The 15777-nt window shown below is 35.4% G+C and overlaps 1 protein-coding gene across 1 annotated transcript in view; it reads left to right on the top strand.

The window, feature by feature from the left end:
• The window catches only part of CNTN5 (contactin 5), a 789484-nt gene that overhangs the window by 724357 nt on the left and 49350 nt on the right, over positions 1-15777 (top strand). Inside the window, exon 17 of the mRNA XM_006887326.1 lies at positions 11308-11417. Within this exon, the coding sequence (XP_006887388.1) occupies positions 11308-11417 (110 nt within the window). The remainder of the gene's footprint in view (positions 1-11307; positions 11418-15777) is intronic.

The raw sequence follows: 15777 nt of genomic DNA, 5'->3' as shown, positions 1-15777 counted from the left end.
GGAATCTGTTTTACATGGTAATATCAATACTCTTTTAAAAATTCAGCTTTGTGATTTCTTGCCACTCTTTGCTTTTACATTAAATTACAGCCACCATCATGCTTTTTATTCTGTGCTCCCTTAAACTTTAAATAACTTGCCCTTGGAAATTTCTCTTTCAAGCTGGGTAAGAAATATGCACATTTTCTTACAAAGACACTTAGATTGTTGTAACATATTTCATAGTAACATTTCATTTATTTTGGTAGACTGGAATATGAAAGAGACCCGTCAAATTAAATCTGGATGAGTATGATTATGTTCTGACAACCTAAATCAAACATATATTTGCATTTGCTCACTCATTAAGTTAGTTTACTCATTTGGAATTTCAGATGTAAATATGGCTAACATTGTGGACTTGTTCAATGGTGTCAGATGAAACACGCAGGACAATGCAGAAGAAGAGCCTTCTCTGAAGGCAGCAGAGCCTGTGTGCAAGCCAGGAGATCTCCTCCCAGCCTGGCCTTCTTCCACCTTAAGAATTAAGATCTCAAGGCAGAACTTTTCTGGACACCTTTAAAATTGAAATTACATCCACCTATTCTATTGTCATTAGATAGCATTGTGTTAATTTTCTACTCAGTGGCTCAAAATGGTAGAGTAGACTTGGCCAGTTTTTATTTTAAAAAAAATCATGATAGTCATAAAACTCTATATAAAAACCATTATAGACATAATCACCAGTCTCTTCCTGGTGAATCTAGCCAGTGAAACGGAACTATTGGCTCATAGGTTAGTGGTTGAGCCCCACCGAGATTCCTTTAATCTAGTCTATATGAGAAAATATTCTTTTTAAAATACTGTTCTAGAATAGGTATTCACTTATCAACCTCTCCTTTTTATTCATTTGGCAAATTGATTTATCTGGAAAGGAGCACTTTTTTTTAAAGTAAACCCTTCCCTGAAAGAGTCAAAGTCTACCGTAAACTTGTAACTACATATTGTATCCATATTAGTATGGATATGTAATATGGATATAATATGTAACATATTGCTTTCCTATATCTCTATGGATGTTCATATAGGACTCACAAGCTACCTTTTATCATTATCATTCATTCATTTACTCATTGCTGTCAAGACCAATTCATAGGTTTGGGTTTTTAAAAGTTTTAAATCTCACAGGAAATGTAATCATTATACTCATGCCAGAAGTACAACTGACCTGACTGACATTTAATTATCCATTAGGCAAATTCTGCTTCTTCATCTTTCCATTTCTCTATTTACCATATAAAAATCCTTCCACAGTCTTAGGTAAATTAAGAGAGATGATACTGGTCCTCTTTTTTCTGTTTATACCATGGTCTTTCATCTTCATACCAAGAACACTAGTAACATCAGCAGAAAGAGATCACCCTCTCACAGCAGATAATATGCCAGGAAGAAAGTGTGTCAGATACTCCATCTGATGAAGTCACCAGAATTCTTGTTCTGAAGCAAACATGGAGAACAGACTTTTAAGACACACCTCACAGACTTCCTTCTACCCTTATGTTCTGCTGGAAGGTAGTGTAGTGGACAATCACAAGACTATACTTTCAAGAGAGTTTTTGTGCATTTCCCAGTACTTTCCACCCTTTTCTTTACCCTCTCAGAAAAGCTATTGGAATAAAGGTGAAAATTACATTATTACTGAATAAACTTGGAATTTATTCTAAGTAATTAGTCCTAAATATTCATAGATGGTACTTAACTTAGGTTCAGATCTTGACTCTTGCAGCTTTGAGGTTAACTATTGCACTATAGTACTGTCAGAGGAGCTCCAGATGGTTCTGCTAACATACATGAACTGTGACCCTTTCAACGATTCTGACTAGAAGAATCAAGAAGAAATTCTGACTAGCTGTATTAGTGCCACCAATTTTCTGATATGAGTGTAGGAAAAGAAATCTTTTTCCTGCAAAACTTTCACGCACCTTACACTTGGATAAAATTTCTATACCCAAGAATATATTTGAGCTTTAATTTGACTTCAAACTTCCTAAGCATAGTATAAGACTGTACCTACTATCATCTTGGAAACAGTTCTAAGCATTTCAGAGAATAATAAAGTCCTAACATAAGTGATACTAAAATGCATGGCAAACTAATTGAAAGTGATTTTTGTCAAGATGAAAAAAAAATCAAATCAACTTTTATATGGTTATTTCTAGAATTATTTAATACCAACAAACTAATCCACTGTCATTTATTTATGTGTTCTCATAGCAACCCTAGAGGACAAAATAGAATTATGCCTTAGAGTTCACAAGGCTATAAATCTTTTCCGAAGAAAACTACCTCATCTTTCTCTGGTGGAGCAGATGGGAGGTGCTAAGTGCCAACTTTTTGGCTAGCTGCCCAGTTGTTTAACCCACTATGCCACCAGAGCTCCTGAATTAATAATCAGACTTAAATATCAGAACCAGCACATTCAGTTATGCCTAATAGAAAAACAGGAGAAGTGATATTTAGATTAATTATTGCTTAATATATGTATTTGCCTTGTACATTTGCCTTCTCTAGTTATTATTTCCTTTGCTTCCTATGCAAAATGTGTGTTACATTTATTTTTACTAAAAATAAAGACTCTTCATTTGCAGGAAGTGATATGCAATTATCCCTTTGCAAATGAAACTACCACAGATAAAATTAAAAGCCAGCATTCATGAAGTCTTATTCTCCAGATCACTTCTTCATTGAAACTGAGCTTAGTGGGATTTATGTGAACTTGAAAATTAATAAATTGGCATATTAGTTGTAAAATACAAGGAATAATATCCTATCTTTGCCAGATGATCCATTTGGATTAGTGCCTATAAAAGTTCAACTACAGCTGTCTTTACTGAATTTTAAAATAATGAAACCATAACCCTTCTCCTAAGGAGTTTATTAAACTCTCCTTTGATTAATGCTATTTCCCACCCCTTCTGGGAAGTCAGATGGATAATCAATATTACAAGCACATCCTCCCTTATTATTTGGAGAACACCAGCTGCTAGGTCACTTAATACAAATGTATCATCTAAATTCATGAACATGGTAATGCTATTCAAAAGTTTAAATCTAACGGATACTGAAATCTATCCATCAATGTGACTACTTCATATCCCAAGTTATCCATAGCCTAATTTATATTATGATAAATAAAAGCAAATAGATAGAGATCTTATAAATCTTTGAATCCACTAGACATACACTGCTTAAAAATAAATCCCTGAATTCCCATCAATTATATGAGTGTAACACAGAACAGAAGAGTGGCAAGAAACATCCTAGGATTTAGAGATTGAAAAAGTCACAGAGATCCCAGAATATGGCAAAAACTATGGAGATCCATGGAGCTTCAGTTCATTTTTTTTTAAGTTTATCAAATAGGAATAGAGGAGTTAGGAATAAGATTATACCAGGATTAAATGGGTAATGATGGGTGTCTAGGTGGTTTCTAGGAAGACATAGAAGTAGAGAGCTCAAGTGGGGAACCCAACAATAATATTCTTAAGAATAGTTAGTTGGGAAAGAAAAATGCAACATTAGTTCCATTATTTGAGAGAGTTGGGGGAGAACAGGCAACAAGAAAGAAATGAATACCAAGTGAGTACAATAACTCAGACAGAGACACAGAAGCAGAACAGGGTAATTAGCATTTTAACTTCCTAAGTTCAAAATCCTATCTCTACTATTTAGCAACTCAGTGAGCTTGGGCAAGATGCTTAATGTTATGCCCCTCAATTTCCTTATGGGAAAATTAGGAATATAACAATATAATCATTGCTGTTGTTGTGTGCCATGGAGTCAGAACTGACCAACAGTTGACACCATTGGGTTTTTGGAGGCAGTAAATCACACTGGAGGAGATTGTCCATCCTTTTCCTGTGGGTCAGTGGGTGGATTAGAACAATGTGCCTTTGGGATTGCAGTGCAGTTTCTTAGCAGTTGGCTACAGAGCTTCCTATAAACTTATTTAAACTATCAACAAATAATAATTATGCTTAATTTGTAATCTTCTCTTCATCCTTGTTTCTTTTTGTTTCTAATCTTATTCTATCCAGTCTAATTATTTGGAGTCAATTGAGAGGTAGAGAGATAGAAAATTATATATGAAGCTATGAAGCATATATGGTTCAAATCCAGCAGCTACTCTGCAAGAGAAGGACAAGCAATCTTCTCCCATACAACTTACTGCCTCTGAAACCTGTTAGAGGGTCAGTTATGGCTCAGATATATACGTATATATTTGTGTGCCATCGAGTCAACTAGGGCTCATGACATAAAATCTATTCTGTATCTTAAATCTGTCTCTGTGAGAGGGATGTTAAGCTGGTTTTCTCCTGGTTGCCAACGTAAATGCAAAAAAATGAAGGAACACTTGAGATCTGAGTTCTGTTGTTTTTAAGTGTTGTTTTTAAGTGTAATCAAATTGGTCACAGCTCACAGTAACACTTTGAGCAACAGACCAGAGCCTTGATCTGTCTTCACAGACTGTCATATCAAGACCATTGTTACAAACACTGTGACAATCTATCACACAGAGAGTCTGAGCTCTAGTTAGGGCTTTTCAGGAGGTCAAAAACTTAATTTGGATAAATTAACTCTTGTACATATCACTTTTATTTTCTTCAGAAGAATAGCATAGACTTTACATAGGTCAAAAGGAAAAAACTTATAGGGTTTATACAAGAAACATAAATAAGTGAAGCAGTCCAGTATGTTATACTGGGGAGTGGTAGAGACTCCGGAAGCTGAAAGCACATATTCTGAATGCAGCCAGAATGAATGCCAATCTACATTCAAGAATTCAGGTTTAGTATCTTCTATCTTTTTTTCCAAGCAAAACCACAATTCCTAAATTCATACGAAGTATTAGAATTAAAATGTTGGCCTCAATTACTTTAGCACAAATGTAGGCAAACAATACAGAACTGAAAATTGGATATTTTCCACAGACTTCATTTGTGACTCTTGATCCAAGCAATTTTCCAAAATTACTTTTAGTTCTGACCTTTCCATTGTTCAATTACAATGGGATGTCCAAACAGAACAGATAATTCCCATATAAGCCAGACATTATTTCATCCAGTAGGTTGTTTTTGTCTGAAGACAAACATTTTGATCCCCTTGAAAGCGTTCCATAGAGTATGAATAGTACCTACTTAAACTTCTAGAAGTAAACTGACTGAGGTAATGTTTTTTTCCCCACACACACTGACATTTCTAATTCAGGTCATCGTGGGTCTGTCTGGTCCATCTCTGATTCTATTTACATCCATAAGTTGAAACAAATTGAAAATGACTCTTCATTTCTTGTTTAGTTCACTCACCTTCATCCTACTAGATGCTTCTGTAATAGGCACCCCCTAAGAATACAACTGTGAAATGTCAGCTTGGATCTGACCCTGATTTAAAATCCTTAGAGCTTTAACAGTGGTGAGGTTGTTTAAGAAGTAAGGCTCTGAATTTTTCAAGTTATCTTCTTTTTCACCTTTCTTGTTTGAGAAGTACTTTAAAATTGTGTAGAGGTAGTAAAGCTAGAAATAAGTCTTGTCTGTAGAAATAAAGTGAGATATAATAAAGGTTGCCACTCAATCACATATTTTGTGTTCGTGAAATTATTTTTCTCTTGCAATCTTCCTTGACAAAGATGCAATTTCTTCAATAATATAAAAGCTGGGGCGGGGGGAAGATACTTGGCATTCAAATCTCTGCAATGCATTCATTCTAAAGATAAGTAAAACTTCCACAGAATAAGAAATGATAATTTATGGCTCACATTGAAACAAATCATATCTTAACTTCTGGAGATGATGCTGTATATATACATACACCTTAAGAAAATCTATATTTCCTTTTGTTTACCTCTAAAATCAAGTATTTTAACTCCTACTAAACAGCAATTAGGGCAAGTGGAGGTAGGTCAATGTTAATGTAAGCATGTTAAACAGAATTGTAGAAATAGAAACATTTCCCCAAATGAATCTTCATTGAATAAATACACAGATAAAAGAGAGCTCACTGAATATAGGGATTCAGCTGAGAGGAACTACCAAGCAAAGTAATAGAAAATCTTGAAAGGGTGGAAGAATGAGAAATTACAATTTTATACCATGACTAGAATGAATGTCAGTCTCTGTGTTAAGATTAATGTGCATTTTCCAAAGCACTCTAAGTGAACATAGTTTTAACAGGTGATTGTAATAAAGACTTTACCAAAGAAAACCCAAAAGCAAAAAATGATTGCTCAGTGAAAACATAACCTTTGAAAAAGATTTTTGTGTGTGTCTTTTATACTGATGTGAATACAGGAGTTTGACATATATTTTTCTTTTAATGATATGTAACAGAATTTTTGAGTAGGTATAAGATCGCTTTCCATTAGAAAAATAGAAGCTATGAGAAAATAGTTGTATGTTCTTCAGTTTCATAGTGAAGTCGTTGTTGTTGCGATGTCTGTGTTGTTTTAGAGTCAGAGAAATCAACTCATAGCCAACCCTCCAGCAGGTTTTCAGAGACAGTTAAATTGCACAGGAGATTTCTCTTCCCCCCAATACCTGAACCCCTTACCTCGTGCATAGCAGCTGGAGATTTTAAAATTCATGCCTTTGGGTTGGCAAAGCAACTCCTTACCACTAGGTCACCAGAGTTCACTAGTAAAATATTTGTTGTTATGTGCATTTGAGTCACCTGTCACTCATAGCAACCCTAGGTACAATAGCTCTGAACCCTGTCCTATCCTGAGTCTATCTCATTGTCTCTGCCACATCTACCCCCATTACCCTAGTCATGGAGTCAATCCATCTCACTCAGGCTCTTTTACTGCACTGTCCCTCCATTCTTCCAAGGATGATGTCCCTCTCCAAGGACTGGTCCCTCCTGAAAACATGCCCAAAATATGTTAGATGGAACTTCAAAATCCTTGCTCCAAGGAGAAGCTCATTTTCAACCTCTCCAGGACATACCTGTTTGTTCTAGCAGTCCATGGTATGCTCAATACTCTCTTGAGCATCACAACTCAAAATCATCAACTCTTTGTCTATCGTCCTTAGTCATTGTCTTGCTCTGTGCTGCTTGGCAAGTAATTTTGAAGACCATGGTTTGAATCAGGCACACCTTAGTCTCTAGTTTGACACCACTACTCTTCAGTAATCTGGAGAGGTCCTTGACAGCAGATTTTCCCAATGTAATTCATCTTTTGATTTCCTGACTGCTGGTGCCAAGAGTCTTGGTTATGGAACCAAACAATCTTTATGGAGGAAAAAAATATTTAATTCAGCTACATTCCTCTGAATTTAAAAAAAAACCAACCATTTTATAGTATACTAGCTCTGGTGGCCTAGTGTAAAGACGCTGCACTACAATCCCAAAGGCATGTAGTATAAATCCACCAGCTCCTGTATAGAAGAATGATGGGTAATCTCCTCCTGTGTAATTAACTGCCTCTGAAAACCCACCAGAGGGTCAGTTATGGGTTAGTTCCAACTCAGTGGTACACAACAATAATAACAACTCTGAATTTTATTGATGATACAGGATTTGTATCAAAGTCCCTAAATTTTGCATTGAGTAGCTTGTTTTGATTTCTAATTGCATTTGTACAAAAATGTTTGAACTATTATGTGGCTTTTATTCTGTTATTTCATATAATGTATATTTATTACAAAGTAGTTATGATTCAGCAATTTGAGAGCTGGAAATATTTTGTTCACTTGATAGAGTGCACCCAAAAATAAAGCACACATCCAGATGCAGGCCAGTCAGACACTGTGCATGTCAGTGAAAAAATAGTAAGAAATGTCACCTAGCGTAAAAACAGATGAAAAGCAGTTTTGAAGAACACATGGAGACCTTCTGGGACTTTCCCTTTAGACCTAGATGTATCTTAAAAGTCAGTGCACACCTTTTAAATACCATGATTCATAACATAACTCTTACATATCAAACTCTTACAGTTTGATACTTGGAGCAACAACCAAAAAAATTCTAACGAAATTTAGTCCTTTTTTCTTGAGTTTTCTTCATAGGGCAAAGATTCAGTTCAAGTAACAATAACATTCATATTTGGTTAATGGCTTACATATCAAGCACAGAACTAAGTATTATGTATATAATTACATTAAAACTAGCTTTAAAATAACCCTAAATTTGATAAGTATTCTTATTATCCTGATATTACCAATGAGGCAATGAAAACTTGAAAGGTAAAGCAACTTTCCAAAGTAGAAATAGAAATATACATTGTTGGTGTTGTGTAACTTCGAGTTGGGAACAACTCATAGCTGACCCTCTAGTGAGTTTTAAGAGGTAAATCACAGGGGAGTTGACTATTCATCTTCCTCCCTCATAACAGCTTGTGGATTGAAACTACATGAGTAGACAGTGCAATTCCTTGCACTAGGGCATGAGATAGATAGATAGATAGATAGATAGATAGATAGATAGATAGATAGATAGATAGATAGATAATACATAGAGATAGAGGTAGAGGTAGAGCTATAGAGAAATAAATAGAGATGGGAGAGAGAGAGATGTTGTGTTGTTATGTGCCATCCAGTCGTTTGCGACTCATAGCGACCCTATGTACAAGAACTCTAAATGTCGTTCTATCCTGTGCCCACCTAGCCATCTCAAATGCACTCATTCCCACCACTCCAGTCATAGAATCTATCCATTTTATCGAAGGTCTTCCTCTCCTTTGCCACCCCTCCTCTCTGCCAAACATGATGTCCCTCTCCAAGGACCAGTCCCTCCTTGCAACATGCCCAAAGTATGTCAGATGAAGCTTCAGAATCCTTGACTCCAAGAAGCATTCTGGCTTCATCCTTTCCAGGACAAACCTGTTTGTTCTTCTAGCAGTCCATGATATATTCAACACTCTTCTCCAGCACCACAGCTCAAAGGCATCAATTCTCCTTCTATCATCCCTATTCACCATCCAAATCTCTGATGCATAGCACTTAATTACGAAGACTATAACCCAGATCAGGCACACCTTAGTCTCCAGCCTGACATTGTTGCTCTTCAGTACTTTTGAGAGGTCCCTCACAGCTGACTTTCCCAATGCAATTCGTCTCCTGATATCCTGGCTGCTGTTACCAAGAGTGTTGACTGTGGAACCAAGTAAACTAAAACTGTTAACTATCTCAATCTCTTCACCATCCATACTGATGCTGCCAATTGGCCAAGTGGTGAGAATCTTTGTTTTCTTTTTTTTTTAAATTTCGTTTGTTTATTTTTCATGTCAATGAACATCTACAGAGATTTTGGAATTCCATTCATTCATTGTTGCACCCTTCTCCCCGCACAAACCCCTCCCCACCCCCGTCTGCTCCTCTCCTTGAAAAGCAAAAAAAAAACCTCCCTCATTGGTACACAATCCCCCCCGCACCTCCCTAAACCCGACCCCCTACCCCCAAATATAATCCACTCTGCAACCCTCATTGTGTACTCCTACGATAAAAATAATGCCCTAAAATATAATACTTTTAGACTATTCTCTCCCCCATAGACTTCAATGCCGTAAACTTATTTCATCCAGTTTTTCTATATGGTGCCACTGTTGTAGAATGAGAATCTTTGTTTTCTTGATGTTAAGCTTCATCTATCTAGGAGGCTGCAGTCCTTGACCTTCTGCAGCAGCGTGTCAGGTCCTCCTCAGTTTCAGCAAGCAGGGTTGTGTCATCTGCATAACACAGGATGTTAATGACTCTTCCACCAATCCTGATGCCACATTCCTCCTCATACAGCCCAGAATTTCCAATGATCTGTTCATACAGATTGAAAATGTATGGAGACAGAATACATTCCTGATGGACCCTCTTCTTGATTTTGAACCATGTACTGTCTCCTTGCTCTGCTCTGACAACTGCCTCTTGGTCCAAGTATAGGTTTCGCATAAGCACTATCAAATGTTCTGGGATTCCCATTCTTCTCAGAGTCAGCCACAGCTTGTTGTGATCTACACAGTCAAAAACCTTTGCATAGTCAATGAAGCACAGATAGACATTCTTCTGGTATTCTTTGCTTTCTGCCAAGATCCATCTAACACTAGCTATAATATCCCTAGTACCATGACCTCTTCTAAACCCAGCCTGCACATCTGGCAGTTCTCTGTTGACATATTGTTTCAAAGGTTTTTGGATAATTTTCAGCAGTATCTTGCTTGCATGTGATATTAATGATATTGTTCGATAATTCCCACACTCTGTTGGGTCACCTTTCTTTGGAATGGAAACAAATGTCAATCTTTTCCAGTCAGCCAGCTGGCTGTCCTCCAAATTTCTTGGCACAACTTAGTGAACACATCCAGAGCAGTGTCTGTCTGTTGAAATATGTCAATTGGTATGCCATCAACTCCAGGAGCCTAGTTTTTTGCCAATTCCTTCAGAGCAATTTGAACTTCCTCCTTCATCACCATAGGCTCTTGCTCATATGTTATTTCATTAAATTCTTCTGTGTCAGCCAATTCCTTCTGATTCAGTGACTCTGTGTACTCTGATACTTCCTGGATCATTTAACAGTCTACCCAAAGTACCCTTAAGTATTGCCACCCGTGGCTTACACACACATACACACATATAAAATGTGGCAAAAGTTAAAAGACTAGCTAGACTCTACAGCCCATTCTTTTGATCCTTTTGTTAAAATGACAGCAGGTTAATTTAATGCCTATGACATCAGCCAATTTAATGTCTGCAAAAATCTCTTAGCTAATCCAGGATAAAGGTTGTCTTTGTTTGTCTTGGTAGGATTGCCTATGTCATTGGTAAGATATTGAGGAAAATTGATCAAAGTATCTCTCTTTCTCTTTACCATTGAATCATAATAGCTGACCCTCAGTTGGGTTTCCAAGGCTGTGAATCAGCTGGGAGGAGATTGCCAATATTTCTCCAGGAAATCCCCTGGTGGATTTAAACCACCTGAAAGACAAAGTCTTTCAGTGAGCAAGGCAACCACAGAGATGATGCCATCAGAATTCTATTGATCTAAGAATGTTATTGTTGTTGTTGTTGTTGTTGTGTATTATCAAGTCAGATTTAGAGGCAGTAAATCACACAGGGGAGATTGTCCATATCTCTCTCCCTCAGAGCAGCTGGTAACTGGAACCGCGCACCACGATCCAAGTATGGAAATCAGAAAACGTCATCTTGTTATCATTTTAACATAGTATTTTACTTCAAAAATAAGGTATAAGAGGTTAGCATATGAATAATTAAGTGTCAATCCTTTGATCTACCTAAAGTGCTATAAATCAGGGCTTATTATCTTTTGTTTTTTTCCTTCACACAGAACCCACTGCTGCCCCCACAGATGTCAAGGCTACAAGTATGTCTGTGTCAGAGATTCTTGTTGCATGGAAGCATATGAAAGAAAGTTTAGGAAGACCACAGGGATTTGAGGTATGAATCGAACTTCTGGGAATAAGCCTTCTTATTTGTGTTGGCACTTCCTTCACATTCACAAAGATAGCTTGATGACGCTTCAACTGAATTATATTCCTTTAGAAAAAGAATCTCTATTAAAGAAAGCATGAAATGTACTTTTCTATTTATGTGTTATAAAGCTCATTAGCTGGCTTATTTTTCAGTTCAGAGATTTGCATAACATCTTTCAAATACATATATAAAGTGAAAAGTAAATCTTCATTATAATCAAGAGCCACAGCTGAATATTTTTTGGTATCTAACTTGTTGGTGGTTAAAAAAATTCTTGTTTGTTTACAGTAATTTAATACATACAAGGAAAATCCTTTTATACTTGCTCATAGATTTCACTCCCATAACTGAATTTTCCAGAACTTAGTGAGATATCTATATTTTGTAAAATGGAAATGGTTTCTGTTTTTGTTCCTTAAATTTTACTGGTTTGAATAGTTATGTCAGCCTTATACCAGTGAATGCTTCACATCAATTTAATTATTTCATTGAAAACTTAAAATGTAAACTAAAGGATTTTAAGTGGTCTGTGAACTAATGTAGTCCACATTACTGAGTTTCTCTCTTCTTACATAATTCTTGTTCCTGTCTTGCTTGGCCAGTCTGCAAATAAGTAAATAAATTTACATATAGTAATTATATTTACAAAGATACCAATAACATACCCATTTAATTATTCAAGAAGCTGGACTTTAAGAAGAGAAATGTGACTTCAAGATTGGAAGAAGACTTGTCAACAACCTTTGTTATATAGATGATACAGTCTTACTTTCTCAAAGCAAGGACTTGCTGCATAGACAAAAGCTTTCAATATGGATTGCATCTCAACATCAAGAAAACAAAAATCCTCGCTGTTGGGCCAATAGGCAACATCATGAGAGCTAGTGAAAAGATTGAAATTGTCAACAATTTCATCTTACTTGGATATATAATAAACATTCTTGGTACCAGCAATCAGGATATCAGGAGACGTATTGCATGGAAAAATCTGTTATCAGAGACATCTCCAAAGACCCAAAAAGCAATGATGTCAGTTTGAAGACTAAGGTAGACCCTTCCAATCACTTGCTATGCGTCTGAGAGCTTGACAATGAATAAAGATGACAGAAGAATAATAGATGCCTTGAGTAGTAGTGTTGGAGAAGAGTACTGAATATCCTATGGATTACTAAAAGAACAAATAGATTTGTCTTGGAGAAAGTGTAACTAGAGTGCTCCCTAAAGGCAAGGATAGTAAAGTTTAACCTCATGTACTTTAAGCATATTGATTGTTAAAAGACGCTATTACTTGCAAAGGATCATCATGCTTGGAAAAGTAAAGGGTCAACAAATGAGAAGACCCTCAGTGAGACGGAATGCTACCATGTCTGTGGCAATGGGCTTAAATGTGTCTGGGATAGTAAGGATGGTGCATGGTAGGATAAGGTACAGATCTGTTGTTAATGGAGTTGTTGTGAGTCATACATAATTTGACAGCACCTAACAACTACAACTGCCAATATAATTCAATGGACAAAGGATAATCTTTTCTGCCAAATAGTCCAGTAACTTCTGTATAATCAATCTTCTAGATAAACCAATATGGATACCTAAATGCATTAAAATTAATCCAAAATTAATAAAAAATTTAAATGTAGGTACAAAACCTACATTTTTAAAAAGCCCTTGAAAGCAGCATTAGTATAAATAATGTTAATGATATTAATAATAAGAATTATTATTATTTGTTATAAAATATTTATTCTTAATATCCTTTCTAAAGTTATTAATAAGCATAAATCTACATGACAAAGTATTAGACAATACTTCATTTCTTAAATATGACACACAAAAACATATTAACCAAAGAAAACATAGACAAAAACAAAGCATAAACATCAACAAGATTTATCCTATTGAAAGTATCAACTCCTGTGTCAAATTTTAACTATTGTTGAAAGCAGGATTACATGCAGTTACTTTTACTGTACACCGTTGTTCATACAACATTATTCACAATACACAAAAGATGGAAAAGCTCAAAGATAAATAAATTATTGGATCAATAAAATGTGTTGTTGATTGTTTTAGCTGTCATTTAGTTGACTCAAAATCATGCTACTTTATGTGTAACTTAAAGTACATAATGATGTTGTACTATTTTTTGTGGTCCTTTGTATGTTTGAGTCTATTGTTCTGCTCTGTTATTATAATTCATTGTTGCCCCTCATATTCACTGACATTCAATTTTACCAAACCTGACATATCCTTTTCTAGAGATAAGTCTTTCTAATTACTTGCCTATTAGAAAGAAATAACCTTTTTGATGACTTGATAAGTCAATCTCTTCATCATAACTTTTAAGGTATATTCTGATTCATTGGTCTCTCTGAAAGCTCAGAATATATTCAATAGTTTCTGCCAACCCTTCAGTTTGATTATACTGATTTTTCTGTTTTTCTTTTTTTATTGTTCAGCTGTCACATGCTTATGAGTAGATTGAAAAGATCATGACTTGCATCAGGTATACTTTAGTCATCAAAGTGACATCTGTACTTTTAAAGTTTTAAGAAGTCTTCTGTAGCAAGTATCTTGATTAAAATATGTGCTTTGATTTCTTGCCCACCAGAAAGAAATAACCTTTTTGATGACTTGATAAGTCAGTCTCTTCATCATAACTTCTAAGGAATATTCTGAATCATTGGTCTTTCTGAAAGCTCAGAATATATTCAATAGTTTCTGATGTTGTGTCAAGCAATGAAATCACTGGCAGCTTGCTTTATCTCTATTTATCATTATGTTGTTTATCACCCCAGTTGTAAAAAATTTTGTTCGTGTTCAGGTATAATTCATATTGAAAGCTGTAGTCTTGACTTGGATTTCAAAAACTATTTACCTATGAGTTTGTCATCCTATGGGACTATAGTGCTGGAACCTAAGTTGTTATGTGTTATGGAGTTGGAACTGACTCATAGCTGATCTTCCAGAAGATTTTCAGAGGCTATAAATCACAAATTACCTAAGAAGAAATGCCCATATTTCTCCCATGGAGCAGCTAGTGGATTTGAACTACATGTCTTTGGGTTGGCAACACAACTTCTTACCACTAAGTACCATAGATCCCTGGAAGCTACAGGACATTGGTATTTAAATGTTCTGCATTTTATTTGAGGGAGCAGTGACTAGAGTTTGAAAAACTTGTCAGCAGTTATCTTGTATAAAACTATTGGTCTTTACATATCTGCAACAAAAAAAGGTGAAGAAAATTAAAGATACATGGAAATAATTAATCCAAATGACTAATGGGCCATACAAACCTCAGCCTCCACCAACCTGAGATCAAAAGTACTAGGATGGTTCACAGCTACTACTATTGACTGCTCTAATTGAGATCACAGTAGAAGGTCCTGGACAAGAGTGGGGAAAACATGGAAGAAATCCCAAAATTATAAAAAGATCAGATTTAGTAGTACAATAGTGGAAGGCAGAACCTTGCTATCATGGCCTTTAGAAAACCTTCCAGTCTGGAACTGAATTTAACCCCATGAAATAATTTTCAGCCAAACAACATACAGACCTATGAAGTAATAACAGTAAGAAGGTATGCACCTCTTAGAACAATAAATCTAAAGGTTTTATTTACCCAGAAATAAAACTAAGAATGCAGGAAGGAAGAGTAAGAAGTGAAAATGAAAATGTTAAAACACAAAGAATAAGTAGGAAAATTACTGCTATATTGTGAAGATTGCAGTCAATGTCACAAGATAAATGTGTATGAATTGTTGAATAGAAAACTAGTTTTCTATAAACTTTCACTCATTATGACAAAAAATATTCTTTAAAAAATACCAAAAGTGTCATCCATAATATATTCAGTAGAACTTCCAGATGAAAATCATCTAGGAAGAGCAGTTTAGTGATTTACTTCAATATTATCCAGTAAAAATGATGGAATATTATTCTATTATAAAGAAAAATTAAGTACAGATACATTCAACTACATGCATGAACTTTGAAAAAGTTGTGATGAATAAGTTAGTCACAAAAGAATAAATATTGTATGATCTTGTGTATATGAAATATCTAAAATAAATTGATATAGAGAGATCAATGTTTAGTCTTAGTTATCAAAGATAAGCTGGAAAGGAAAGAAAGGAAATAAGAATGCATTGATTAGGAGACCCTGAGTTTCTGCTTCGAGTGAAAGAATAAAATGTAAATGGATAGTGGTGATATTTATACAACCTTAATAAGAAAATTAATGTTTCTTACTTGTATAACTGAAAAATACTGAAATGGTGTCGTGTGTGTATCTATGTATGTGTGTGTGTGTATGTGTGTATAT

This window comes from Elephantulus edwardii, unplaced genomic scaffold, assembly GCF_000299155.1.
Source record: "Elephantulus edwardii isolate Elephantulus edwardi_28Jun2011 unplaced genomic scaffold, EleEdw1.0 scaffold00056, whole genome shotgun sequence".
Taxonomy (NCBI): Eukaryota; Metazoa; Chordata; class Mammalia; order Macroscelidea; family Macroscelididae; genus Elephantulus; species Elephantulus edwardii.
This window is presented reverse-complemented; position numbering and strand designations above follow the sequence as displayed.